The 27,744-nt window shown below is 45.0% G+C and overlaps 1 protein-coding gene and 1 pseudogene across 2 annotated transcripts; both read left to right on the top strand.

The window, feature by feature from the left end:
* The first annotated feature begins 6,614 nt into the window (after positions 1-6,614).
* Positions 6,615-10,820, top strand: LOC119298885. 2 transcript variants are annotated; one of them, XM_037576189.1, is made up of 3 exons: positions 6,615-6,882; positions 7,257-7,561; positions 10,046-10,820. In XM_037576189.1, the coding sequence occupies exons 1-3, from the start codon at positions 6,815-6,817 to the stop codon at positions 10,642-10,644; spliced, it is 972 nt and encodes a 323-aa protein (XP_037432086.1). In that variant the 5' UTR covers positions 6,615-6,814; the 3' UTR covers positions 10,645-10,820. The 2 variants fall into 2 exon arrangements, with proteins under 2 accessions (XP_037432086.1, XP_037432087.1); XM_037576190.1 differs by lacking the exon at positions 10,046-10,820 and adding an exon at positions 8,108-8,248.
* A 556-nt stretch (positions 10,821-11,376) lies between these two features.
* Positions 11,377-26,345, top strand: LOC119299087 (annotated as a pseudogene).
* The last annotated feature ends 1,399 nt before the right edge of the window (positions 26,346-27,744 follow it).

The raw sequence follows: 27,744 nt of genomic DNA, 5'->3' as shown, positions 1-27,744 counted from the left end.
CCTCGAAAACTGTTGCGATCCCCTATACTTGTGGGTTATCAACCACCGACTTGTGCGACGGAGCTCACCCGCTTCCCTTCATGCACTGAAAGTGTTTGTTAAAATGCCAGAGAGAGAGAGAGAGTAAGAGGAAGAATGCCGTGTGGCCCCCCTGTCATACCGGTCAACTTAACGGTCCGGAATAACGGAGTTGACTTTCCTGCCACATCAGCCCTGATAGACAGGTCTCACCTGTCATAAACGCGTTTAAATCGTCTAAACTGGCCATTATCCGAAAGTGGTAATTTTTAGTCACGAGATTCTATTTTTTGGTAGTTTTCAGCCACTTTTAAAAATATGATAGTTCTGTGGGACGGAAGCCCCAGTTATGATAGTTTTTTTTGTCAAACACTCCATCTCATTATTCCGTCCGCTTTGTGTGTGCTCGGACCCATTTTCATCTCAAAATTGGGTCAGATTTAGGATCAAAGCATACACAAACGAAACGTTTTGCGCGTCCTCCTCGTCCATTTGGGTCTGTTGCAGCGCCCGACCCAAAGTTGGCCCCTCCTCTGCATCTGGCGGCGGCCACCATATCCTCCTCTTGCGTCGCCTTGCGCCATGGCCTGCCCGAGGCCTACATCGCCACCTCGGTGCCCCCCTTGCTTGCGCCATGGCGTTGCTCTTCGGTCTGTCAGTGAGTCGAGCGGGGGTGTTGGGAGCGGGGCGGCCGGCTTCCCCCCTGTGAGATCTTCCGTGGCGGCCAACTCCTCCCCTGCAAGCCCAATGGCTGCTCCGCTCGGGCAGAGCATGCCGATGTCCGTCTACTCCATGCGGCTGCTCCCCTGCGAGCCCGGCGGCTGTTTTTTCTTCAAAAAGTTGTCCTATCCGCCAGAGGCGGAGTTTGAGCATAATCCAAGATGGGGCCATTAGCTGAAGGGAGGCAAATTAATAGGGAAGGAGGGGCTAATCTCTAGTTTAAACACTAGTTAGGCCTAAAATAGAGCATATTCTTCAAATGGTTGTAAAAGTTAAGGGGGGGCTATTGGCCCCGTTGGTCTACACAAAGCTCCGCCACTGCTATCCGCTCCAAATAGGTCATTCATGTTGGGTACATATGCTTTTTTTCTTCGGACGCGTCCGTCTATCCGCTGTCCATTTTGCGAGCAAATTGATAATATGACACACTTTTCCTGGCACTTTGATCTGATGACACACCTTTCTTTTAGTTTGATTAGATGACCCAGATTTAATTGATAGCTGGATTAAATGACACAACTTGAGTTTTTCTCTCCTTTTCTAGGTATGGGCCCACACGTCATACTTTTGTAGGACAATTTTGCCCCTGGTCGTTTCACCTGCCTGGCTCGATCCCTTGTTCGATCGATCGTTCCTGATAGAGAACACGCCTCAATCAGCACATGCCAGGCTCTATGCATGCACACGTACATATGGTAGCTCTACGCATGGAGCGTGGTGATCCCGCTGCATGCTTCCCGGCGCCTTAACTCGCCGTGGCTCCTTCCCGCCGGCGCGCCACCACCTCGTTGTCTCCTTCCCGTCGCCGGCACGGCCGCGTCGCCGGAGCGTGCCATCGCTAGTAGCTTGTAGGTATTCGATGTTCTTGTATGAGTAGCTTTTGTAGAATGTACGTCTTCTTGCTAGCTTATTGCTGTTGGCTGGAGCCTGCTGTAGCTGCTCGCTGTTCTTGTTTGAAGCATGAAATTATGTACAGTTTTATTAAATAAAATTGACACCATTTTTACCAAATTTTGACATGATCTCTCTTTATTTTGTACCATTTTCACATGACACAAGAATATATATGTGAATCCACAAAATCAGCAGAATAAGGTGCATATGTACCCGTAGACTTGGCAATCCATAATTTATAGGTATGAATTTTATATTTGAAGCAGAAAGTGAGTCATGTCTGACAAGTTGCTTTCAAAAGCATAAAGTGAGTCATCATCTCACTACACACGAAAAGATCAAAGAAGACAGGGCAAGAATTCAATCCGAAAGCATCTACTTCGTGAACACGTGGCATCAATTTCATGAAAATCACAACACGCACGACAAATCATAACATGACATGCTACATTGTTTTTCTCTTCCTCGGCGTGATCTTCTTTGCGGCCTTCACAACAACCTTTGTTGGAGTAGAGGGAGTCCTTGTTTCCATAGAAAGTTTCCTACATAATGCATCGATTCCTTGAATTAAAAAACAGACAAATGTTACACACAATTGAAGAAAAACTTCAGTTTTTTTACCTCTTTGTGATTGGGCCAGGGATGCCTTGTAGGATAGCCAATGAAGATGTCCCTCCAAGAGGGCTACCAAGAGATGATTGACTACATAAACAAGCCTTGTTTAAGATAGAAACATAACACATTTGTAGTGATATTGAAGAACATCAGAAAAAAATACCTCCTTGTCATTGGACGAGGGCTGCGTTGTGGGATAGCCAATGAAGATGTCCCTCCAAGAGGTCTACCAAGAGATGATTGGCTACAGAATAATGCATTGGTTAAGATAATAACCTAACACATTTATACAGGTATTTAACAAATTGCAAAAAAATACCTCCTTGTCATTGGACCAGGGCTGCGTTGTGGAATAGCGAATGAAGATTCCCCTCCAAGAGGGCTTCCAAGAGATGATTGGCTACAGAAAAAGGCATTGTTTTAGATGAAAACATAACACATTTGTACATATATTGAAGAAATTGCAAAAAAAATACCTCCTTGTCATTGGACCAGGGCTGCGTTGTGGAATAGCCGATGAAGATGTCACTTGAAGAGTGCTTCCAAGAGATGTTTGACTACACATAAGACATTGCTCAAGAGAAAAACATGCCACGGTTGTAGAGATATTGAAGAGAAGGAAAACATTACCTCCTCGTCCTAGGTCGAGGGCTAGCTTATAGGAGAGCATCTCCTGGGATTGTACATTCGACATTAACTTCAGTGTTTGGTTTTATCTTCCTAGGTTTTGGTTTCCTAACAACAAAATCAATGAGTTTTACAAGCAAATAATAGAACATCAAATATGAGTTGAGTAAATGTGAATCAATAGACATTACCTTTTCTTCACCCCATTAGTTGGGCAAAGAGCTTGCCTATGTCCCAATTCATGACACTTCTTGCATCTATTTTGGCTTCCTAATTGACCCTTTGGTGGTGGTTTATTTTTATAATTTCCTCCTCCCTTTTCAAGGCAACTTTTCAATCTCAACTTCCTTTTTCTTCCTTTTGAACTTTTGGGGAGCGGTGCATGCAATACAAAGTCTAGTTCAACATTAGGCCACTGTGATCTATCTGTGAGAGGCTCAACGACCCCCCTATAAGCTGCCCTAAACCTTTGTACAGAGTAGTACTCATGGAGATAATTTTCCATCTTCACGTTCCTTTTTCCAATCAAGAAAACAAGTGCATGTTCACAAGGTTTACCTGTGTGCTGCCACTCTAGGCACGTGCACTCACTTTGCTCTATGTTAACCACATGCCTCAGATTGTCTTTATTGATGTCCCTGACCTCACCTTTCAAGTTACTTGCTCTAGTTACTTTCAAGTGCCCAAGCCCTCTTGTTCTATTATTCACTTGTTGTACAACTGCTGGCAACATTTCTCCATGTAGCTTTTCCCCAATCTTTCTTCTTTTTTCAATTAATTTCATTATCTTTCCATTAAGTGTGTCAGCTAGCCCATCTACAGGAAGATCTTTGATTCCTCTTATCCAATTATTGAAGGACTCGGCAAGGTTGTTATGAATGTAATCACACTTGATTTCGGTGTCAAAACTAGACCTCATCCACTTCAAGTTGTGGTAATCATGTAAGTACTTACCAACAGTTGGACTTGATTCTAGAACCTTAGAGAAGTGATACTCAAACATTGAAGGTCTATATGTCTTTCCAGCAGCCCACATACGACCAATTATGTCACCGCAATATCTTTTGGAAAAATTCTGCATCACATGCCTAAAACACTCCCTTTGTTCTGCTTGAGGGAAAACTTTCTTAACTGCATTTTCTAAACATTTACATGCATCGGTACTTATAGCAAGCTTTGGAATTTGCCCTAGTGCTCTATGCAACTGTGTCATGAACCATGTCCAATTATCGTCATCCTCAACCTCGATAAAACCAAATGCAAGAGGAAACATCCAATTATGTCCATCTAAAGCGGTACATGCAGCTAAATGACCATTCCACTTCCCGTTCAATGCAGTTGAGTCTATGCTAAGAAAAGGCCTACATCCAGCATGGAACCCATCGACACAAGGCTTAAGTGCCATAAAGAATCTATGAAAGTAAACATTACCGTCCTTTAGTTTAGTGTCGACCTCAACAATGGTTCTAGGAGATCTTAGTTCTATCTCTGCTTTGAAATTGAATAGGTACCGGAAGCTACTACCCCACGAACCATATATCTCATCCTTTGCTCTCTGCATCCCCTTCCATACAGTGTCATAGCTAGTGGTTACATTCCAGTCTTCCTCCAACGTGTCTTGTAAATCCTTGCAACCTATATTTGGAGTTTTCCTCAATATTTTCTTAGACCTTTCTTGAACCCAATCCTGCGAGGCCATTGCCGAAGTTAGCCTGCTACTTGAAACATATGTGTGCGATGGTCCTATTTGGTTAACCTGCATACATGACAAAGTTATTAGTACCTACAATAATAGGATGCTACCATAATAGAACATAACAGAAAAAATGAAGTTATTTAAGCTATGTTAGTACCCTGGTCTTTGTCTTATCAGCCATCAAACGACATGTTATTTTCCATGGACAATCTTCAGCCATACAATGTGCCATCCACCTACTCTTGTTAGCTTTATAAGTTCCAAGGTTGAATTCTTCATTAATTGCCCATTGTCTCACAGCCCTCCTACAATCTATCATTGTTGGAAAGATCGAACCTTTCTCAACTTTTGGATGATCTTTGTCATATAAAATTTCTATGTCTTTAGGAACTTGGTCATCTACTGGTATGGCTCCCTCAGCCATTAATTCCTCACTAACATGGCACACAACAATTGGAGCTGGCTCATTCCGTTGTTGAGCATCCTCGGCCTCATCCTTAATTCCAAGAACCGCACACATGTTTTCCTCGGACATAGGTGCTATTACATCATCACCAACAGGAGTTATCTCAAAAGTGGACCAATCAATGACAACTTCACCATCAGATTGCACATATCTCTGATTACTAGGAAGCAAATTACAAGTTGCGGAATCACTTATACATGGTGCACTGCTAGCATTTGAGTGATAAACATCGGAACTTGAACTAATGATATTGTCCACTATATCACTAGATGGGATATTTCCAGAACAAGATGATGTTGTAACCCCCTTTGCATTGTCCACAACTTGAGCAAGCACAAGCAATTCTTTCTCTTCCCATCTCTCAAGAAATGTTGTCAACAACTTCCAATAGCTATCAATCCTCTCAACTGATTCAAAGTGCTTATCTTGACACAAAATATGGACCTCTTGACCAACCCCCCATATAATTTTTGATCTAATGAGTTCTATCAATTTTTCAACCGTAAAATGTTTCATGTTAACCTCAAACTCCACATCATGTTCGGCAACTTGGCGCTCGCTGCCATCATCAAGCTTTGCGACAAATCGAAGAACTCTAACAATTAGTTTATAAATGACAACGCGCAGCCCTGCACCTTCTTCCCTACAAAATTACATAATTTTTCAAACAAAATCAATGATTAGGCCTAACTTTTCATAAACTTCCGATAAAAAAATCAGACAATGATCCAATTCAGAAGCTACTAACCCATCCGGAGCTGCGACATCTGGCTCCATCACCACAATCAGTGGGTTCTACTCGTCGTGAAGCCTTCCCACTATCTCTCCTCCACCATAATCTCCATGTCTAGGGTTCGTGTATGCCTCAACTTCCTGGTTGAGACAGTTAGACAGAGAGGGAGAGGGAGAAGGAGGGAGAGAGAGAGATGCGATTCCACCTGTGAGTCGATGGACGAGGCGTCGATAGGGCGGAACGGCTGGAGCGTTGCCGGATGAGAAAAACGGACAGGAGCGGGGAACTGGCAGCACTCGGGGAAGAGGCACGACGGGGCGGTGCTGGGCACTGGCGGCGCGATGGGAGGAAGCAGGAGCGGCGGGGCGATGCTGGGCACTGGCGGCGCGGGCAGGAGGAAGCGGGAGCGGCGGCGCAGCGGGTCTCTTCTGCGCCTCGTTTCATTCGCACTTCCAGGAACGATCGATCGAACAAGGGATCACAGCCAGGCAGGTGAAACGACCAGGGGCAAAATTGTCCTACCAAAATATGACGTGGGGGCCTATACCTAGAAAAGGAGAGAAAAACTCAAGTTGTGTCATTTAATCCAGCTATCAATCAAATCTGGGTCATCTAATCAATCTAAAAGAAAGGTGTGTCATCAGATCAAAGTGCCAGGAAAAGTATGTCATATTATCAATTTGCTCCCATTTTGCCGACCCAAACGGACAAACTCACACAAGATTTATGTCTCCCGTTGGAGTTGGCCTAATTGTGTGCCAGGAAAAGTATGTCATATTATCAATTTGCTCCCATTTTGCCGACCCAAACGGACAAACTCACACAAGATTTATGTCTCCCGTTGGAGTTGGCCTAATTGCTTCTCATCCCCTGTTTCACCTACGTGACCTACCTTGCTCCTCTCGCCGTGCGCCCGATCTCCTCGTCCCGGGCGTTCAGTCGTCACATAGCGAGAGATCCCCAAATCTTGTGAACCCTAATTTTCCGCCCACACCATCCAATCTAGGGTTCGCCCAGTCGCTGCGCCTCGTCCCCCGATTTGGATATGGTGCCCCCCTCTCCGGGCGTCCGGAACTTTCGCTACGGGATGCCCCATCTGGACCGCGTTTCACGGTGCGTCCTGGCCTTGTGTAGATTCTTTCTTCTCCTCAGAACCCTGCAATGCATGCTGCTGGTCTAACACACAGAGAGCATGTGCTGCTTCTTCTTCTTCTTCTGTCTTTTTAATGAGTGTCAATCATTGATGTATGTAGTTTGTTTGTGATCTTTGGGTTGGGTGGGTGTATGTAGTATGTATGTATGTTAGCCGGCCGGTCTGCTCTTCGTACGAGTTCCTGGATTGTTAAATGCCTGGTTGAAATCGGGGGCTGAGCTCCTTAATTAAATCGGAAATAAGTAAATTAACCATGCTGCTGGAGATCTCTTGGCTCTGGATTGAGACTGACATGGATTACTGACCGGGTTCTAATATTGCTCTTTCGGTGCAGATCTGCTTATGCATCCATGGTCGTCATGGCAAGGAACATTGCAGTAAAAGGCGAGAATACATGGGGCAAGTCGAATTGGCTCTGCTGCCCCCCTTGTTGCAGTAACTATTTCTGCACCTCCACCTACGCCAATGGCGACCAATCTGCCATTGCCGAAGCCATGGATAGAGCAGAGATGAAGGGGCGGACCTCTTCTCGTGTATATACAGCCCACATCCTTAACACCACCACCCACCGGGACGGTTCTATATACAAGAAACACTCTGGTTTTCTAGGTTTATGGCCACTTACCCGACGTGATGAGAGTAAGTCATCATAATCTCTTCCCTATCATAATCTATAACATGGTTTGGTTGATCGATTAAAAATGCATTATCGTGTTTAAAAAAATTGCAATATATATATATAGATTGTTATAGAGAATATATGAATTAGCAAAAAAGTATTTACAGGTTGAATGTCTTATATAAAATTTCTAGATATTAATTTGTTTATATATCATGCATGGTTAAGGTCTTAACACTAGTTCTTTTGAACAAATCAACACTATTTTTAGTTACATAAATATGTGTCAGTTTTACTCATAAACCAACAAGCTCTGACTCATGAAGCTGAAAGTCACTATGCTTATTTTTATTATTTTCCCTAAATTAACACAAATATGTGTTGGCAAATCATAATTATAATTCTACTTCTCGTGAGAAATATTGTCTAATTCATTATTTGTTGAAATAAAATATTCGTAATTTTTTCATGAAGCACAACTCGAGCCAATGATGTCCTCGCAGCCCATGAATTGCTCCCCGAATCGGGAAAAATGTGATATACATTATGCAACTCATATGATGCAGATTTTCTCATTAAAATTGGCTAAAACTAGTACCAACGTCGGGTTGGTACAGCTATATGGATATATAGCAGTGCGGGATTATCATGATTCGTTGCTTAATTATGTTGTCAATAGTAGCAGAGATGATCCCATCATTGTTGAACAGGTGCACATCTTTACATATATGCAATTATATTTAGTATTGGATTCATTTAATAATAAAGCTCAATCTCGGTGTTTTATGCATAAAGCTAACTGATTGAGATATGAATATTTGTATGTCATACTATAACCATGTAATTGGTGTTTAAGAGTCAAAGACTAGTGGTCATAAGTTTGGTTGTTGACTTGATATCTTGACTCGACTGGTTGGCACATCAAGCGACTAATGGACTAGTTGCTGATTAACCTCGACTAGTCTTGCCCTTTAAGTGGATTGGTTCAAAATTAGCCCACGGGTTTCTTTTTAAAAATAGGCCATTGCCAGGTTGAATAAAAGTAGACCTAAGTTCATTCGTTGAACGGTAGTCTCTTTGATGGACCCACACACATTCCCATCTCAAGTCGTCTCGTAGGTGTTGCTAACCTCATCCTTATGCTGACTGTTTTGTCGATCCCTCTGCCTATGAGTATGATTAAGGCTGCACCAAGCAACGTTTCTACTCTTTTTCACCGCCCAACATTACCGCGTACCGCATTGGCTGCATATCTTGCCACCTAGTCGGCAGACAACATGGCACGTGTGCGACCACATCCGCTTGTTCGCACCGAACGCGTCGTGCTTGCAGATCCTCAGCACGCCCCTACTACATTGCCAGCATGGCATGGCATACCGTCTTAGTGTCTTACACACTTTTCATCCATATCTGTCCCAACAAAATGTAGAGCCTGTGTTAGCGCTCTCTCCTTGACGGTTGATGCAGACTTGGACACACATGTCTCCGTCTTGTCCTACGGTCTCTGTAGCTATAACTCATCAACTTCTCGAGAACACTAAGGTTCGGTCCCATTGGCCAGCCAAGGAAGATCAAGAGGATTTTACTTGCTGTCGAACCCTCACTTCCGTTACCTTTACCTAAAGTAGACATGATTGACATTCGTGCTGCTTATGGATTATAATTTATTTGAGTGATCTATCAGTGAGTTATAGGTTTTTAAAGTAAAATCAACCGGCATAATTCTGGAAGCTTACTTCATGTAAGGCAATTACTTAGTACAATAATTTATTTTCTTTCCTTCAATGCATATGAGGGTTCATACCATGAATTATCCAAACACACTAAATTTGTTAGCACATAAACTACAAATACCCTTCTCTCTTGTTGTCATAAGTGAAACAGTATTCTTCACTTTTATAGGGCCTCTTTGATAGGAAGGATTTCCAATAGGTTTTTGAAGGATTCTAGTCCGAGCGAAAATTCTTCCTACCTCAGGGTTGCAAATTATAGGATTTTTCTCTCTCTTAGGATTCATTTGCACTATAATTCATTAAAAATCTATCCACTCCAACATTTTAGGAAAAAAATTATGCCTTTCCTGTCCACAATCAAACATTCTTTCAGTCCTCTTATACTGAAGATGGCACAACACTGTAATTTGTGCTTTGGTGTTACCACATTTTGGGAATCCTGCAATCAAACAGGTCAAACATTTGAGGTGGCTGTACTTTGATGATCTCATTTGTATCAGTGTATGGATTCGTTTATGCAAATGCATGTTATATAATGATGGGGTTGACCTTGCATATATTAGGCAAGTTTGTGGTTAATTATCTTGGCATGATTTAGTTGTGTTATATATGCAACTGAATTATATTTGTTGACAAAATATCTCAAATTGTTTTGTTTTCGAGGGTTTAGATTTTATGCTATCATTTATCTTAGATCTGTTGTTTGGCTAGAAAGAAAAGTGACATTTCTTACTTTACATGAGGAGCTACTAAATAATAATAGTTTTGCAGGTTCTGTTATTGGGATGACTGGCCCCAAGCGATACATCGCAACGCTAGCCCCTGTTCTAGTTGAGTTTGACATGAGGATCAAGAAAGGAGAGCAAGAAGAGGATGATCTACAACTAATTGATGGTGCAATAGAGTACAGCAATCTATGCACATCTGAATACCCATTCACAGATCGTATTAATGGCGATTGCGGCACGGTTGACATTACTTTAGCCCTCGTTCGTTGGGCATTTGAGGCCACAATAGATGTTACCGTATCAAAAGTGCAGAGTAGATTCGATTTATCTCTCAGTTCGTTTGTTTTTATTATCGATGGGTTACATGAGATTAAGCTCTTTCGTGGCAGTATTGGTGAGTCGTGTGGCTTAAGAAGACATGTGATTGCTGTAAAGGAGGATACTTGGATGCATTTGAAGTTCAAGGTAGGTCAGAGAAGTTGTAAAAATGATGGTGATCTTGATCGCCATTGTTCCTTCAAAGCAAAAAAACATGGGTACGATTGTCAACAAATCATGCTTGAGCTTGCCTCTATCTCAGTGAAGGTGACCTGGTCGAATGTGCGAACGGCTCAGAATTATAAGTCAACAACCGGGCAGTAATTACATCAAGGACTTAACCAGGAAAGAAATGAACAAGTGCGGATGTAAAGCACTCTTTTTCATATTTGAACTTTAGTTGTGTTATTTGATCTTGCACCGGATTTATTTCTTATTTCTTAGGCACTGGAATGCAGCGATTTGATAACTTTGACTGATTTGCTGGAACAAATGCTAGAAAGTGGGACTGTACTCCCTCCGATCCAAAACAAGTGTTGTGGTTCTAATTTAGAGATATGAAAGAAAATCTGAAGACCTTGTAGGACAAGGAAAAAAAGTCGTCTATAATTCCAACCAAGCTTTTAGTTCGATACATATATACGACAAAACCCACAAAATTCAGAGGTTCGGTGAAGATCTAATCATCATTTTACCAATGAATGTGGGCCATGAGTATGAATCTGTAGCTATAAATGTTGAGTTGGTCCTTAAAAGTACTCCCTCCGTTCTCAAATGTAAGTCATTTTAGAGATTCCAACAAGTGAATACATACGGAGCAAAATGAATGAATCTATACTCTAAAATATGCCCTACATACATCTGTATGTTGTAGTCCATTTGAAATGTCTAAAATCACTTATATTTAGGAATGAAGGAAGTATGGTGAATGTTAAATATGTTAACCTCTGCAACCTTATGGTGCTTTTGGAATTGTCGGAATGAACTCTGTTTCCAGGGTCACACCCTTGGAAAAGCCTACTGGATGTGTATGGGACAAGCTGGCTTGGACCGCACATGGTTGGTAGGTTTAATCTGCAGGCAAACACAAAAGTAACTGCTGCTGCAAGACATCAGAGATCAGACGCATGGAGCACAAGCCATCCGAGCTCCTCCGCGTCGCTTGTTACTGAAGCCTGGGGAGGCTGGGACTTGACACTGTAACCGGAAGAACTGAAACGCCATCTTGCCATGTCCGGATCAACTACAAAGTTTTCCTTTGCCATACAGGGGTAGGCCTCTCTTGCCAAACTGAAGCCAAGTCTTCTCACTTTTTTATTTTTGTTGGGTCACTTTTATCACATGTCCATGGTGAATCCTATACAGAATATAGATAGATCTCTCCTCCTCCCCTCCGTATGAGAGGCACCAAGGCGGTGATCCTTAAGATTGACTTTGAGAAGGCCTACGATTTGGTTAGTTGAAATTTTTTGCGGCAGGTCCTGCTGGCAAAAGGGTTTGATGGGGCATACGTGCACAGGATTATGTAGTTGGTGACGGGCGGTCACACTGCGGTCTCGGTTAATGGCAGGGTTAGTAATTTTTTCAACAACGGTAGGGGGCTCAGGCAAGGAGACCTGGCTTCCCCTCTTCTGTTTAATTTCATCGCAGATGACTTATCCAATATCCCGTCGAGGGCTGCCGCGGCCGGGCACATTCCCCCCGTTAGCTCTCACTTTGTTCCTGAGGGGATCACTCACCTTCAATGCGCAGATGGCACGATTATCATGGTCGAACTCAACGATGAGTGTATCGCTCACCTTAAGTTTCTGCTGCTCTGCTTTGAAGCCCTGTCAGGGCTTAAGATCAACTTTGCTAAGAGCGAAGTTATTGTGACAGGGGTGTCGGAAGCCGAGGCCCTGCGGGTCTCTCGTCTGCTTAACTGTTCTTTGGGCTCCTTTCCTCTCAAATATCTTGGCCTCCCTATCTCTCAGGAGAAACTTCTTGCTAGAGACTTCGCTCCTACGGTAACTAAAGTGGGCAATCGAGTTATGCCTTGGAGGGGCAGATATAATACCCAAGATAGCAAGGTTGCCCTTATTAATGCTTGCCTCTTGTCCCTCCCCATGTTCTTGATGTGCTTTTACCTTCTCTCTGCTGGTACGCACGCGGGGTTTGATAAGCACAGGGGTGCGTTCTATTGGAATGTGGTGGATAATAAACACAAATATAGGCTGGTTAAATGGAAACACATGTCAGACCCAAGAACCTTGGGAGGTTGGGCATTATCGATACTGTGACTATGAACAAGTGCCTTATCATCAAATGATGGTGGAAGATCATGACTATCTCGAAGAACCCGCTCTGGCTCAATATTCTTAAGGCCAAATACTACCCTAACTCTAGTCCTATGTTTGCCTCCTCATCGGGTGGACTCAATTTTGGAAAGACCTTGTCAAAGTCCGGCCGGTGTTTAAATCTCTTGTTAAATTTGTGGTTGGGAATGGTAAGTCCACTCGCTCTTGGCTTGATTGGTGGTGCGGTACCTCCCCCCTAGCGGTTTCCTTTCCGGTTCTTTTCTCCTATTGCCCGGATCTGGAGATCTCTATCTCTGAGTTCTCTGGTAATAATTGGGACTTGGCCCTTCGTCGCTCTCTCTCTCTCTCCTGAAGAGTTGGATGACTGGCAGCATCTTGTTGCCTGCATCCCTGTGCTCTCGGAGGGGGAGGACTCGGTGGTTTGGCCCCACTCTGCCTCCGAACATTTTTCTGTTAAGTCTCTATACGCTAAGCTTATTTCTGGCACTCCTACTAGCAAGTTCAAGCTGATTTGGCGGGCCCATATTCCTCCTATGGTCAAGATATTTCTGTGGCAAGCCTATAGAGGGCGGTTGTCTACGGCTGATCAAATTCGTAAACGTAATGGACCTGGGTCCGGCAGGTGTGCGCTGTGTGGTGAGATGGAGGACACGGATCACATCTTTTTCAAATGTGCTTTGGCAAAGCTCGTCTGGTGTTGTATCAGGTCCTGGCTCCACGTGACTTGGAATCCTTCCTCCTTCTCCGACCTCAGGAACCTTGCTTCTGGTCTAGTTGGGGCCTTTAAACGATTGTTCTAGGTGGGATTCCCGGCTATTTGCTGGGCGTTGTGGACTATTAGGAACAAGTTCACTATCAAGCATATTTTTCATGCTAAACCTGCCGATTGCTCATTTAAAACCTGCCTATTCCTGCAGCAGTGGAGATTATTGACCAAGGAGGCCGACCGTGAGGCTTTTGACTTGATGACTGTCAAGATTCGAGCCACTGCTACTTCACTTTTGCAGCATCAGTTAGGCGGCTACAGGAACTTGGTGGTCCCTTTTGTCGTGCTCTGTCTTAATCTCTCTGCTTGCATGCCGGTTGTTGGCCTGAGTGCCATGTACTTCTTGCCTTCCAGTACTCTTTGTGTTGTTGCTACTCTTATGTCTGGTTGTCTGTCTTGTGGTGAACACTGCCTGGTGGCTTTATTTATAAAGTCGGGCTGATGCCTTCTCTCTAAAAATTCTATACAACCTTTATTGTGTCATACAGTCGCCCAAAAGCACAAGGATACACGTCCTCGGCTGGTTTATCGGTTTTCAACCAATTTTCTCTGGTTTTTCTCATCGGTATTTGCCTTTTGCATGGTCTTTTTCTTATTTTTTTCTTCTAATTTCTGCTTTTTCTTTAGTTTTTTCCTGTTCTATTTGCTTATCCGGTTTCCTACGGTTTTTTGGTTTGGTTTCTTTGGGCGCGGACGTGTGGCACTCGGGTGTAGGTGCACATGACACAGCCGTCCTGTCCAGCTGGACCGAGGCCGCGCCGGCCTGCTCCTGGCTCGGGGTGTCCTGCGGCGCTGCCGGACACGTCCTTTCGCTCAGGCTCGTGGGCCTCGGCCTCGCCGGCACGCTCGACAAGCTCGACTTCACGGCCCTCCCGGATCTGGCCACGCTCGACCTCAACGACAACAACCTCTTTGGCGCCATCCCGGCGAGCCTCTCGTGCCTCTGCTCCCTGGCCACGCTCGACCTCGGCAGCAACGGGTTCGACGGCTCCATCCCGCCGCAGCTCGGCGACCTCTCCGGCCTCATGGACCTCCGGCTCTACAACAACAACCTCGCCGATGCCATCCCCCACCAGCTCAACAGGCTCCCCAGGGTCAAGCATTTCGACCGGACGTGGATTTTTAGAACATCTGCACCCGGGCCCTGCTATCCTGGCTGTCCAATATTGCTTTAAGATATGTGCAACACAACTGACTTCCTATATGAAATTTTCTCTTTTTTGCTTCTCTCACATAGAACATGTCTTGATGTTCAAACCTTTGCAGCGCGACAAAGCTTTCTATCTAGAATCTAGGATAAATCTTTCAGAATTTTTTATCAAACATAAATATACAAAATATGTTTTTTAATGTAGAAAATCATAATTTATATATTTATATTTGACCAAAAAATCTGAAACATTTATCCTAAATTCTAGATAGAAAACTTTGCAACGCTGCAAAGGTTTGAACATCAAAACATGTTTTATGCGAGAGAAACAAAAAAGAGAAATGTGTTTGCACGAATCGCGATGCACAGAATGGATGGCTAGATAGGGAGGACCTGGGTGCAGGTGTTCTATTATATGTTATGGCATTTCGACCTGGGCTCCAATTTCCTCACCGACCCGGACTACAGCAGGTTCTCGCCGATGCCCACCGTCAACTTCATGTCGCTCTACCTCAACTACCTCATGTTGGAAATATGCCCTAGAGGCAATACTAAAATGGTTATTATTATATTTCCTTGTTCATGATAATTTTCTATTGTTCATGCTATAATTGTGTTATCCGGAAATCGTAATACATGTGTGAATACATAGACCACAACATGTCCCTAGTGAGCCTCTAGTTGACTGGCTCGTTGATCAATAGATGGTTACGGTTTCCTGACCATGGACATTGGATGTCATTGATAACGGGATCACATCATTAGGAGAATGATGTGATGGACAAGACCCAATCCTAAGCATAGCGCAAGATCGTGTAGTTCGTCTGCTAGAGCTTTTCTAATGTCAAGTATCTTTTCCTTAGACCATGAGATTGTGCAACTCCCGGATACTGTAGGAATAGTTTGGGTGTGCCAAACGTCACAACGTAACTGAGTGACTATAAAGGTGCACTACGGGTATCTCCGAAAGTGTCTGTTGGGTTGGCACGAATCGAGACTTGGATTTGTCACTCCGTATGACAGAGAGGTATCTCTGGGCCCACTCGGTAAGACATCATCGTAATGAGCTCAATGTGACTAAGGGTTGGTCACGGGATGATGTGTTACGGAACGAGTAAAGTGACTTGCCGGTAACGAGATTGAACGAGGTATTGAGATACCGACGATCGAATCTCGGGCAAGTAACATACCGATTGACAAAGGGAATTGTATACGGGATTGCTTGAATCCTCGACATCGTGGTTCATCCGATGAGATCATCGTGGAACATGTGGGAGCCAACATGGGTATCCAGATCCCGCTGTTGGTTATTGGCCGGAGAGTTGTCTCGGTCATGTCTGCAAGGTTCCCGAACCCGTAGGGTCTACACACTTAAGGTTCGATGACGCTAGGGTTATTAGGAAGACTTGTATGTGATTACCGAATGTTGTTCGGAGTCCCGGATGAGATCCCGGACGTCACGAGGAGTTCCGGAATGGTCCGGAGGTGAAGATTTATATATAGGAAGTTGTCATACGGTCACCGGAAAGGTTCGGGGGCATATCAGTATTATACCGGGGCCACGGGAGGGGTTCCGGGGGTCCACCGGGAGGGGCCACCTCTCTCGGAGGGCCTCATGGGCCGTAGAGGAAAGGGAACCAGCCCCAAGTGGGCTGGGCGCACCCCCCTTGGGCCCATGCGCCTAGGGTTGGGGGGGAAACCCTAGAGGGGGCGCCCCCTTGCTTGGGGGGAAAGCCACCCCCTTGGCCGCCGCCCCCCCTCTAGATCTCATCTAGAGGGGGCCGCCCCCTTCCTCCTTCCCCTATAAATAGAGGGGCAAAGGGAGGGCTGCATACCACATCAAAGGTGCAGCCCCTCCCCTCCCCAACACCTCTCCTCCTCCATTAAGAGCTTGGCGAAGCCCTGCCGGAGTACTGCCGCTCCACCACCACCACGCCGTCGTGCTGCTATTGGAGCTCTCTTCCTCAACCTCTCCCTCCTCCTTGCTGGATAAAGGCGCGGGAGACGTCTCCGCTTCGTACGTGTGTTGAACGCGGAGGTGCCGTCCGTTCGGCGCTAGGATCATCGGTGATTTGGATCACGTCGAGTACAACTCCATCATCCCCGTTCTCTTGAACGCTTCCGCACACGATCTACAAGGGTATGTAGATGCACTCCTCTCCCTATCATTGCTAGATGACTCCATAGATTGATCTTGTGATGCGTAGAAAATTTTAAATTTCTGCTACGATCCCCAACAGTGGCATCATGAGCTAGGTGTATGCGTAGTTTCTATGCACGAGTAGAACACAAGTTGTTGTGGGCGTCGATTTTGTCAATTTACTTGCCGTTACTAGTCTTATCTTGATTCGACGGCATCGTGGGATGAAGCGGCTCGGACCGACCTTACACGTACGCTTATGTGAGACTGGTTCCACCGACTGACATGCACTAGTTGCATAAGGTGGCTAGCGGGTGTCTGTCTCTCCCACTTTAGTCGGATCAGATTCGATGAAAAGGGTCCTTATGAAGGGTAAATAGAAATTGGCATATCACATTGTGGTTTTGGCGTAGGTAAGAAACGTTCTTACTAGAAACCTATAGCAGCCACGTAAAACTTGCAACAACAATTAGAGGACGTCTAACTTGTTTTTGCAGCATATGCCGTGTGATGTGATATGGCCAAAAGGATGTGTTGAATGATATATGTGATGTATGAGATTGATCATGTTCTTGTAATAGGAATCACGACTTGCATGTCGATGAGTATGACAACCAGCAGGAGCCATAGGAGTTGTCTTAATTTATTTATGACCTGCGTGTCAACATAAACGTCATGTAATTACTTTACTTTATCGCTAACCGTTAGCCATAGTAGTAGAAGTAATAGTTGGCGAGACAACTTCATGAAGACACGATGATGGAGATCATGATGAAGGAGGTCATGGTGTCATGCCGGTGACGATGATGATCCTGGCGCCCCGAAGATGGAGATCAAAAGGAGCAAAATGATATTGGCCATATCATGTCACTATTTGATTGCATGTGATGTTTATCATGTTTTACATCTTATTTGCTTAGAACGACAGTAGCATAAATAAGATGATCCCTTGCAATAATTTCAAGAAAGTGTTCCCCCTAACTATGCACCGTTGCTAAGGTCCGTTGTTCTGAAGCACCACGTGACGATCGGGTGTGATAGGTTCTAACGTTCGCATACAATGGGTGTAAGCCAGGTTTACACACACAATACACTTAGGTTGACTTGACGAGCCTAGCATGTACAGACATGGCCTCGGAACACGGAAGACCGAAAGGTCGAACATGAGTCGTATAGAAGATACGATCAACATGAAAATGTTCACTGATGATGACTAGTCCGTCTCATGTGATGATCGGACACGACCTAGTTGACTTGGATCATGTATCACTCAGATGACTAGAGGGATGTCTATCTGAGTGGGAGTTCATTAAATAATTTGATTAGATGAACTTAATTATCATGAACATAGTCTAAAAATCTTTGCAATATGTCTTTTAGATCAGATGGCCCACGCTAATGTTGCCCTCAACTTCAACGCATTCCTAGAGAAAACCAAGCTGAAAGACGATGGCAGCAACTACACGGACTGGGTCCGTAACCTGAGGATTATCCTCATAGTTGCCAGGAAAGCATATGTCCTTGATGCACCGCTAGGTGAAGCACCTGTTTTCCCTGCAGAACAAGACGTTATGAACGCTTGACAGACGCGTAGTGATGATTACTCCCTGGTTCAGTGCGGCATGCTTTACAGCTTAGAACCGGGGCTCCAAAAGCGTTTTGAGCAACACGGAGCATATGCGATGTTTCAAGAGCTGAAAATGGTTTTCCAAGCTCATGCCCGGGTCGAGAGATATGAAGCTCCGACAAGTTCTACCGTTGTAAGATGGAGGAGAATAGTTCCGTCAGCGAGCACATACTCAAAATGTCTGGGTTGCACAACCGCTTATCTCAGCTGGGAGTTAATCTCCCGGATGATGTGGTCGTTGACAGAATCCTTCAGTCGCTCCCACCTAGCTACAAGAGCTTCGTGATGAACTTCAATATGCAGGGGATGGAAAAGACCATTCCCGAGGTATATTCAATGCTGAAATCAGCGGAGGTGGAAATCAAAAAGGAACATCAAGTGTTGATGGTGAATAAACCACTAAGTTCAAGAAAGGCAAGGGTAAAAAGAACTTCAAGAAGGACGGCAAGGGAGTTGTCGCGCCCGGTTAGAAAGCTGCCGGGAAGAAGCCAAAGATTGGACCCAAGCCTGAGACTGAGTGCTTTTATTGCAAGGGAAACGGTCACTGGAAGCGGAACTGCCCCAAGTACTTAGCGGATAAGAAGGCCGGTAATACCAAAGGTATATGTGATATACATGTTATTGATGTGTACCTAACCAGCGCCCGTAGTAGCTCCTGGGTATTTGATACCGGTGCAGTTGCTCATATTTGTAACTCAAAACAGGAACTGCGGAATAAACGGAGACTGGCAAAGGACGAGGTGACGATGCGCGTCGGGAATGGTTCCAAGGTCGATGTGATCGCCGTCGGCACGCTATCTCTACATTTACCTACGAGATTAGTTTTAAACCTCAATAATTGTTATTTCATACCAGCTTTGAGCATGAACATTGTATCTGGATCTCGTTTAGTGCGAGATGGCTACTCATTTAAATATGAGAATAATGGTTGTTCTATTTATATGAGAGACATGTTTTATGGTCATGCCCCGCTGGTCAATGGTTTATTCTTATTTAATCTCGAACGTGATGTTACACATATTCATAGTGTGAATGCCAAAAGGTGTAAGGTTGATAATGATAGTCCCACATACTTGTGGCAGTGCCGCCTTGGTCACATTGGTGTCAAACGCATGAAGAAACTCCATGCAGATGGACTTTTGGAGTCTCTTGATTATGAATCATTTGACATGTGCGAACCATGCCTCATGGGCAAAATGACCAAGACTCCGTTCTCCGGAACAATGGAGCGAGCAACCAACTTATTGGAAATCATACATACTGATGTGTGCGGTCCAATGAGTGTAGAGGCTCACGGTGGCTATCGTTATGTTCTCACCCTCACTGATGACTTGAGTAGATATGGGTATGTCTACTTAATGAAACACAAGTCTAAGACCTTTGAAAAGTTCAAGGAATTTCAGAGTAAGGTTGAGAATCAACGTGACAGAAAAATCAAGTTCTTACGATCAGATCGTGGGGGAGAATATTCGAGTCACAAATTTGGCACACACTTAAGGAAATGTGGAATAGTTTCACAACTCACGCCGCCTGGAACACCACAACGTAATGGTGTGTCCGAACATCGTAGTCGCACCCTATTGGATATGGTGCGATCTATGATGTCTCTTACCGATCTACCGCTATCATTTTGGGGTTATGCTATAGAGACTACCGCATTCACTTTAAATAGGGCTCCGTCGAAATCCGTTGAGACGACACCGTATGAATTGTGGTTTGGTAAGAAACCTAAGCTGTCGTTTCTGAAAGTTTGGGGATGCGATGCTTATGTCAAGAAACTTCAACCTGAAAAGCTCGAACCCAAATCGGAAAAATGCGTCTTCATAGGATACCCTAAAGAAACTATTGGGTATACCTTCTACCTCAGATCCGAAGGCAAGATCTTTGTTGCCAAGAATGGATCCTTTCTAGAGAAAGAGTTTCTCTCGAAAGAAGTAAGTGGGAGGAAAGTAGAACTTGATGAAGTATTGCCTCTTGAACCGGAGAGTGGCGCAGCTCAAGAAAATGTTTCTGAGGTGCGTGCACCAACTAGAGAGGAAGTTAATGATGATGATCATGAAACTTCAGATCAAGTTGCTACTGAACTTCGTAGGTCCACAAGGACACGTTCCGCACCAGAGTGGTACAGCAACCCTGTCCTGGAAATCATGTTGTTAGACAATGGTGAACCTTCAAACTATGAAGAAGCAATGGCAGGCCCATATTCCGATAAATGGCTGGAAGCCATGAAATCCGAGATAGGATCCATGTATGAAAACGAAGTATGGACTTTGACTGACTTGCCCGATGATCGGCGAGCCATAGAAAATAAATGGATCTTTAAGAAGAAGACAGACGCGGATGGTAATGTGACCATCTATAAGGCTCGGCTTGTCGCTAAGGGTTATTGACAAGTTCAAGGGGTTGACTACGATGAGACTTTCTCACCCGTAGCGAAGCTGAAGTCCGTCCGAATCATGTTAGCAATTGCTGCATTCTATGATTATGAGATATGGCAAATGGACGTCAAAACGATATTCCTTAATGGTTTCCTTAAGGAAGAATTGTATATGATGCAGCCGGAAGGTTTTGTCGATCCTAAAAATGCTGACAAGGTGTGCAAGCTCGAACGCTCAATCTATGGGCTGGTGCAAGCATCTCGGAGTTGGAACATTCGATTTGATGAGATGATCAAAGCGTTTGGGTTTACGCAGACTTATGGAGAAGTCTGTGTTTACAAGAAAGTGAGTGGGAGCTCTGTAGCGTTTCTCATATTATATGTGGATGACATACTATTGATGGGAAATGATATAGAATTCTTGGAAAGCATAAAGGCCTACTTGAACAAGTGTTTTTCAATGAAGGACCTTGGAGAAGGTGCTTATATATTAGGCATCAAGATCTATAGAGATAGATCGAGACGCCTCATTGGTCTTTCACAAAGTACGTACCTTGACAAGATATTGAAGAAGTTCAATATGGATCAGTCCAAGAAGGGTTTCTTGCCTGTATTGCAAGGTATGAGATTGAGCACGACTCAATGCCCGACCACGACAGAAGATAGAGAAAAGATGAGTGTCGTCCCCTATGCCTCGGCCATAGGGTCTATCATGTATGCCATGTTGTGTACCAGACCTGATGTAAACCTTGACGTAAGTTTGGTAGGAAGGTACCAAAGTAATCCCGACATGGAACACTGGACAGCGGTCAAGAATATCCTGAAGTACCTCAAGAGGACTAAGAATATGTTTCTCATTTATGGAGGTGACGAAGATCTCGTCGTAAAGGGTTACGTCAATGCTAGCTTCGACACAGATCTGGATGACTCTAAGTCACAAACCGGATACGTGTATATTTTAAATGGTGGGGCAGTCAGCTGGTGTAGTTGCAAGCAAAGCGTCGTGGCGGGATCTACATGTGAAGCGGAGTACATGGCAGCCTCGGAGGCAACACATGAAGCAATCTGGATAAAGGAGTTCATTACTGACCTAGGAGTTATTCCCAATGCGTCGGGCCCGATGACTCTCTTCTGTGATAACACTGGAGCTATTGCCCTTGCCAAGGAGCCCAGGTTTCACAGGAAGACCAGGCATATCAAGCGTCGCTTCAACTCCATTCGTGAAAATGTTCAAAATGGAGACATAGATATTTGTAAAGTGCATACGAACCTGAATGTCACAGATCCGTTGACAAAACCTCTTCCTCGAGCAAAACATGATCAACACCAGAACTCTATGGGTGTTCGATTCATCACAATGTAACTAGATTACTGACTCTAGTGCAAGCGGGAGACTATTCGAAATATGCCCTAGAGGCAATAATAAAATGGTTATTATTATATTTCCTTGTTCATGATAATTGTCTATTGTTCATGCTATAATTATGTTATCCGGAAATCGTAATACATGTGTGAATACATAGACCACGACATGTCCCTAGTGAGCCTCTAGTTGACTGGCTCGTTGATCAATAGATGGTTACGGTTTCCTGACCATGGACATTGGATGTCATTGATAACAGGATCACATCATTAGGAGAATGATGTGATGGACAAGACCCAATCCTAATCATAGCGCAAGATCGTGCAGTTCGTCTGCTAGAGCTTTTCTAATGTCAAATATCTTTTTCTTAGACCATGAGATTGTGCAACTCCCGGATACTGTAGGAATACTTTGGGTGTGCCAAACGTCACAACATAACTGGGTGACTATAAAGGTGCACTACGGGTATCTCCAAAAGTGTCTGTTGGGTTGGCACGAATCGAGACTGGGATTTGTCACTCCGTATGACGGAGAGGTATCTCTGGGCCCACTCGGTAAGACATCATCGTAATGAGCTCAATGTGACTAAGGGTTGGTCACAGGATGATGTGTTACGGAACGAGTAAAGTGACTTGCCGGTAACGAGATTGAACGAGGTATTGGGATACCCACGATCGAATCTCGGGCAAGTAACATACCGATGGACAAAAGGGAATTGTATACGGGATTGCTTGAATCCTCGACATCGTGGTTCATCCTATGAGATCATCATGAAACATGTGGGAGCCAACATGGGTATCTAGATTCCGCTGTTGGTTATTGGCCAGAGAGTTGTCTTGGTCATGTCTGCATGGTTCCCGAACCCGTAGGGTCTACACACTTAAGGTTCGATGACGCTAGGGTTATTAGGAAGACTTGTATGTGATTACCGAATGTTGTTCGGAGTCCCGGATGAGATCCCGGACGTCACGAGGAGTTCCGGAATGATCCAGAGGTGAAGATTTATATATAGGAAGTTGTCATACGATCACCGGAAAGGTTCGGGGGCATATCGGTATTATACCGGGGCCACCGGAGGGGTTCTGGGGGTCCACCGGGAGGGGCCACCTCTCTCGGAGGGCCTCATGGGCCATAGAGGAAAGGGAACCAGCCCCAAGTGGGCTGGGCGCACCCCCCTTGGGCCCATGCGCCTAGGGTTGGGGGGGAAACCCTAGAGGGGGCGCCCCCCTTGCTCGAGGGGCAAGCCACCCCCTTGGCCACCGCCCCCCCTCTAGATCTCATCTAGAGGGGGCCAGCCCCCTTCCTCCTTCCCCTATAAATAGAGGGGCAAGGGGAGGGCTGCATACCACATCAAAGGCGCAGCCCCTCCCCTCCCCAACACCTCTCCTCCTCCGTTAAGAGCTTGGCAAGCCTGCCGGAGTACTGCCGCTCCACCACCACCACGCCGTCGTGCTGCTATTGGAGCTCTCTTCCTCAACCTCTCCCTCCTCCTTGCTGGATCAAGGTGCGGGAGACATCTCCGCTCCGTATATGTGTTGAGCGTGGAGGTTCCGTCCGTTCGGCGCTAGGATCATCGGTGATTTGGATCACGTCGAGTACGACTCCATCAACCCCGTTCTATTGAACGCTTCCGCTCGCGATCTACAAGGGTATGTAGATGCACTCCTGTCCCTCTTGTTGCTAGATGACTCCATAGATTGATCTTGGTGATGCGTAGAAAATTTTAAATTTCTGCTACGATCCTCAACACCTCACCGACAGCTTCCCAGAATTCGTGCTCAAGAGCGGCAACGTCACCTACCTCGACCTGTCGGAGAACAATTTCTCAAGGCCATTACCGGACACGCTGCCGAAGAAGCTCCCCAGCCTCATGTACCTCAACTTGTCCGCCAATGCATTCTCCGGTCGGATACCAGTGTCGCTGTCGATGCTGAGGAAGCTCCGGGACCTGCAGATTGCGGCCAACAATCTGACTAGAGGCATCCCAGATTTCCTTGGGTCGATGTCCCAGCTAAGAGTTCTTGTACTCGGCGGCAACCTGTTTGGCGGTCCGATCCCGCCGGTTCTTGGCAGGCTCCAAATGCTACATCGCCTTGACCTGAGGAGTGCCATGTTGGTTTCCACAATTCCACCGCAGCTGGGCAACCTTGGTAATCTCAGTTTTGCGGACCTGTCCACGAACCAGCTCACCGGTGTACTACCACCAGAGTTGGCCGGGATGCACAAAATGCGGAAGTTTGGCATATCGTCGAACAAACTCGCTGGTCAGATCCCACCCGCTCTGTTCACGAGCTGGCCAGACCTCATAGGGTTCCAAGCGCAGAGTAACTCGTTCACTGGGAATATTTCGATGGAAATCAGCAAGGCAACCAAACTACAAGTCTTGCATCTCTTCAGCAACAACCTTACCGGCTTTATCTGGTAGAAATTGGCCAGTTGGTGAACCTGAGTCTATTGGACCTGTCTGTGAACTGGCTCACAGGGCCAATACCTCACTCGCTTGGGAACCTCAAGCAGCTCACGCGGCTGGCGCTGTTTTTTAATAAGCTCACTGGTGCCATCCCACCGGAGATCGGCGACATGACAACACTGTAAGTACTGGACGTCAACACCAACCGTTTGGAAGGCGAGCTGCCCACGGCCATCACATCACTCGGTAATCTCCAATACCTTACGCTGTTTGATAACAACTTCAGTGGTACTATACCACCGGACCTTTGGAAGGGGCTGAGCTTAACCGATGCCGCCTTTGGGAACAACATCTTCTCCGGTGAGCTGCCACAGAGCCTGTGCCACGGCCTCGCGCTGCAGAACTTCATGGCAAACCACAACAACTTCAGCGGCACCCTGCCGCCATGCCTGAAGAACTGCGCAGGCCTGTACCATGTGAGACTGGAGCAGAACCAATTCACCGGCGACATCTCAGAGGTGTTTGGCGTCCATCCCATCTTGGATTCCTTGGATGCCTCGAAGAATCAGCTGACAGGGAAATTGTCGCCTCATTGGTCACAGTGCACCAATCTTACAGTTCTATCCATGGACAACAACCTCATGTCTGGCAGTATCCCTGCAGCCTTGTGTCGATTGACCTCTCTCCGATCACTGGATCTATCAAATAACCAATTCACCGGGGAGCTCCCACCCTGCTGGTTGAAATTAAAGGCACTGGTGTTTATGGATGTGTCCAACAATGGTCTGTGGGGTAACTTTCCTGCCTCAACGAGCTTGGATGACTTTCCTCTCCAATCACTTCATCTTGCTAACAATAGCTTCTCCGGAGAATTCCCATCTGTCATTGAGACTTGTTGCAGTATGCTCATCACATTAGATCTTGGGGGCAACATGTTTGTTGGTGATATTCCGTCTTGTATTGGAACAAGTGTTCCTCTTCTAAGAGTTCTGACCCTCCCATGCATCCAACAAGTTCAGTGGTGTCATTCCGTCCGAGGTGTCCAAACTTTCTAATCTGCAAGTACTTGACATGTCCAAGAATAGCTTTACTGGATCGATCCCAGGAACGTTCAGAAACTTAACATCAATGATGAAACAACCAAAACAAGTTTTCTCCAGCAAAAAAGTAGAATCTTCTGGAAGGCATGATTTTGTCCAAGTGAGACGGATTTCCACATTTTCTTGGAGGACAGTGCTAGCCAATAACCCATCGCCGCTGGATAAGTACCGAGACAGAGTTAACATTTTCTGGAAGGGCCGTGAACAAACTTTCCAGAAAACAATCGGAATATCAGGTATCGATTTATCAAGCAATCTACTTACCGAGAACATCCCTGAGGAGCTAATATACCCTCAAGGTCTCCTATTCTTGAACTTGTCTAGAAATGATCTGTCAGGCAGTATTCCAGAAAGCATTGGCGGTTTGGAGCTATTGGAGTCCCTTGACCTCTCATGGAATGAACTTTCAGGTGCTATCCCTCCTACCATTTCAAAATTGAAGTTGCTTGGCGTGTTAAATCTGTCCAACAATCTCTTAAGGGGCGTCATACCCACTGGAAGTCAGATGCAGACATTTGTAGACGAATCAATTTATGGCAACAATCCGGGGCTTTGTGGCTTCCCGTTGAGCATAGCTTGTTCGGATGAGGGAACTGAAGACCACCAAGAACTTGGAGGAGATATGTGGTTGTGGTACTCTATAATCCTTGGCATCGTTTTCGGTTTTTGGTCCTGGTTTGGAGCTCTGTTTTTCCTCAGGCCATTTTTCTCTGCCAATATAAACTAAATAATTTCAAAGTTTTCTATACCTGTAGGAGCTTCATAAATTGTGGAATTACTTCCTTCCTTTGGTGAAGAAACTTCTAGTTTCTTAGCATCCAATGCTGGAGCCGTAGTCTCTTTCTGCATCTTTATGATTAGCAAATCTGCCGACAAGAAGGCAACTTAGCATCTAGATTTTAACCATTTCCCTAACCATGTTCAAGAAACATAAAGGTTAGAGCATCCATACTGTAAATACACAAGGCAGCAGGACATAAAGCAAAAGATGAGCAACATCATATGAGTGGAATAAAAAAGATTTCGGAATACAGTATGATGAACAAAAAAATGTAGTGCTTGAACAACATCAGGCCTTTCAAATATCAATATACTAGAAACGGCTATAGGACTCAACTATTCAAAGTGCACTTTGACTAATAACAGGATACTGTAAAAAAAACAGTCCATGGAGCAATGGAAGGTACTTAGGGAACATTGAAGATATTTCAGATTACCATCCCTACTTGTTCTTTCTGTCATTTGTCGTACACATGTAGCAGCAAAACAGTGGAGCAGCGAGATAACTTTCCTAATATGTTTTTGGCCATGAATATATTTGTAGGTATCTAAATTAGCACTATCAAAATGATAGGCTTACATTTCTCAGCCAAGAAATGACTTCATATTTGTCATTTAGAAATTATAAATAGGACAAATGATTCTAGGGTAGGAAAAACTACAGAATTACAACACAGAAATGCGTGTGTTTGATAATAGGCACAACATTACTTTGCCATTCTCATCTTGATTATGCCAGTCTCAGAATCTCCGCTCAACCAAGTCCAACTCAAAAACACGTGCCATTCGGAAAACGTCCGAGAACGAATATCAAGAATACGATCAAGCAGGTAATGTGCGCAAAGTGGTACTCGTTTCGGTTTCAAGCATGACAGCGCGTCATTAAAACAGACAGTGGCAAAGTACCAAACAACCCACAATGCACTGGGCGTTTTCATAGAACGGCAGCCAACAAACAGACATCACATTTCCTGAACTCTAAACGGATGCTGCATGTATTTCCGTCATGCTTTAATGGAAAGGGGAATAGCTCATTTTTTTAAAAAACATCTGGCTGAGCCTAGGACATGAACCTGGCACACTGAAACAGAATAGATGCATCATATTTCCTGATGAAAGAGAGCAATCAAGAGTTGATAATCCCATGCTACCAGACGAGAAACAAACCTTGAGGGCACATGTTTAGAAGGATAGCTAGCAGCTTAGCTGCTTAGGCAGGGGCTGATCTAGGCGGCGTGTCGGGTGCCCGGCTATGCACCGGCAGTCCGGCACGCCCAGAAATCACGAAGGTACACCCCCACTAAGAGAATCGCTGGATGGAAACAACCTAGCTCATACCTCAAAGGAGACACAATGGCCTGAGACTGGGACGGAACAGGGACAGCAGGAACATGATGTCCCAGTGACGAAGAAC

The sequence above is a fragment of the Triticum dicoccoides genome, chromosome 5A (assembly GCF_002162155.2).
Source record: "Triticum dicoccoides isolate Atlit2015 ecotype Zavitan chromosome 5A, WEW_v2.0, whole genome shotgun sequence".
Taxonomy (NCBI): Eukaryota; Viridiplantae; Streptophyta; class Magnoliopsida; order Poales; family Poaceae; genus Triticum; species Triticum dicoccoides.
This window is presented reverse-complemented; position numbering and strand designations above follow the sequence as displayed.

Coding starts and splice junctions, on each gene's coding strand:
- LOC119298885 (XM_037576189.1), top strand. CDS start 6,815: ATGGTGCCCCCCTCTCCGGGCGTCCGGAACTTTCGCTACGGGATGCCC. Junction 6,883..7,256: donor CATCTGGACCGCGTTTCACG/GTGCGTCCTGGC, acceptor CTTTCGGTGCAG/ATCTGCTTATGCATCCATGG. Junction 7,562..10,045: donor ACTTACCCGACGTGATGAGA/GTAAGTCATCAT, acceptor ATAGTTTTGCAG/GTTCTGTTATTGGGATGACT.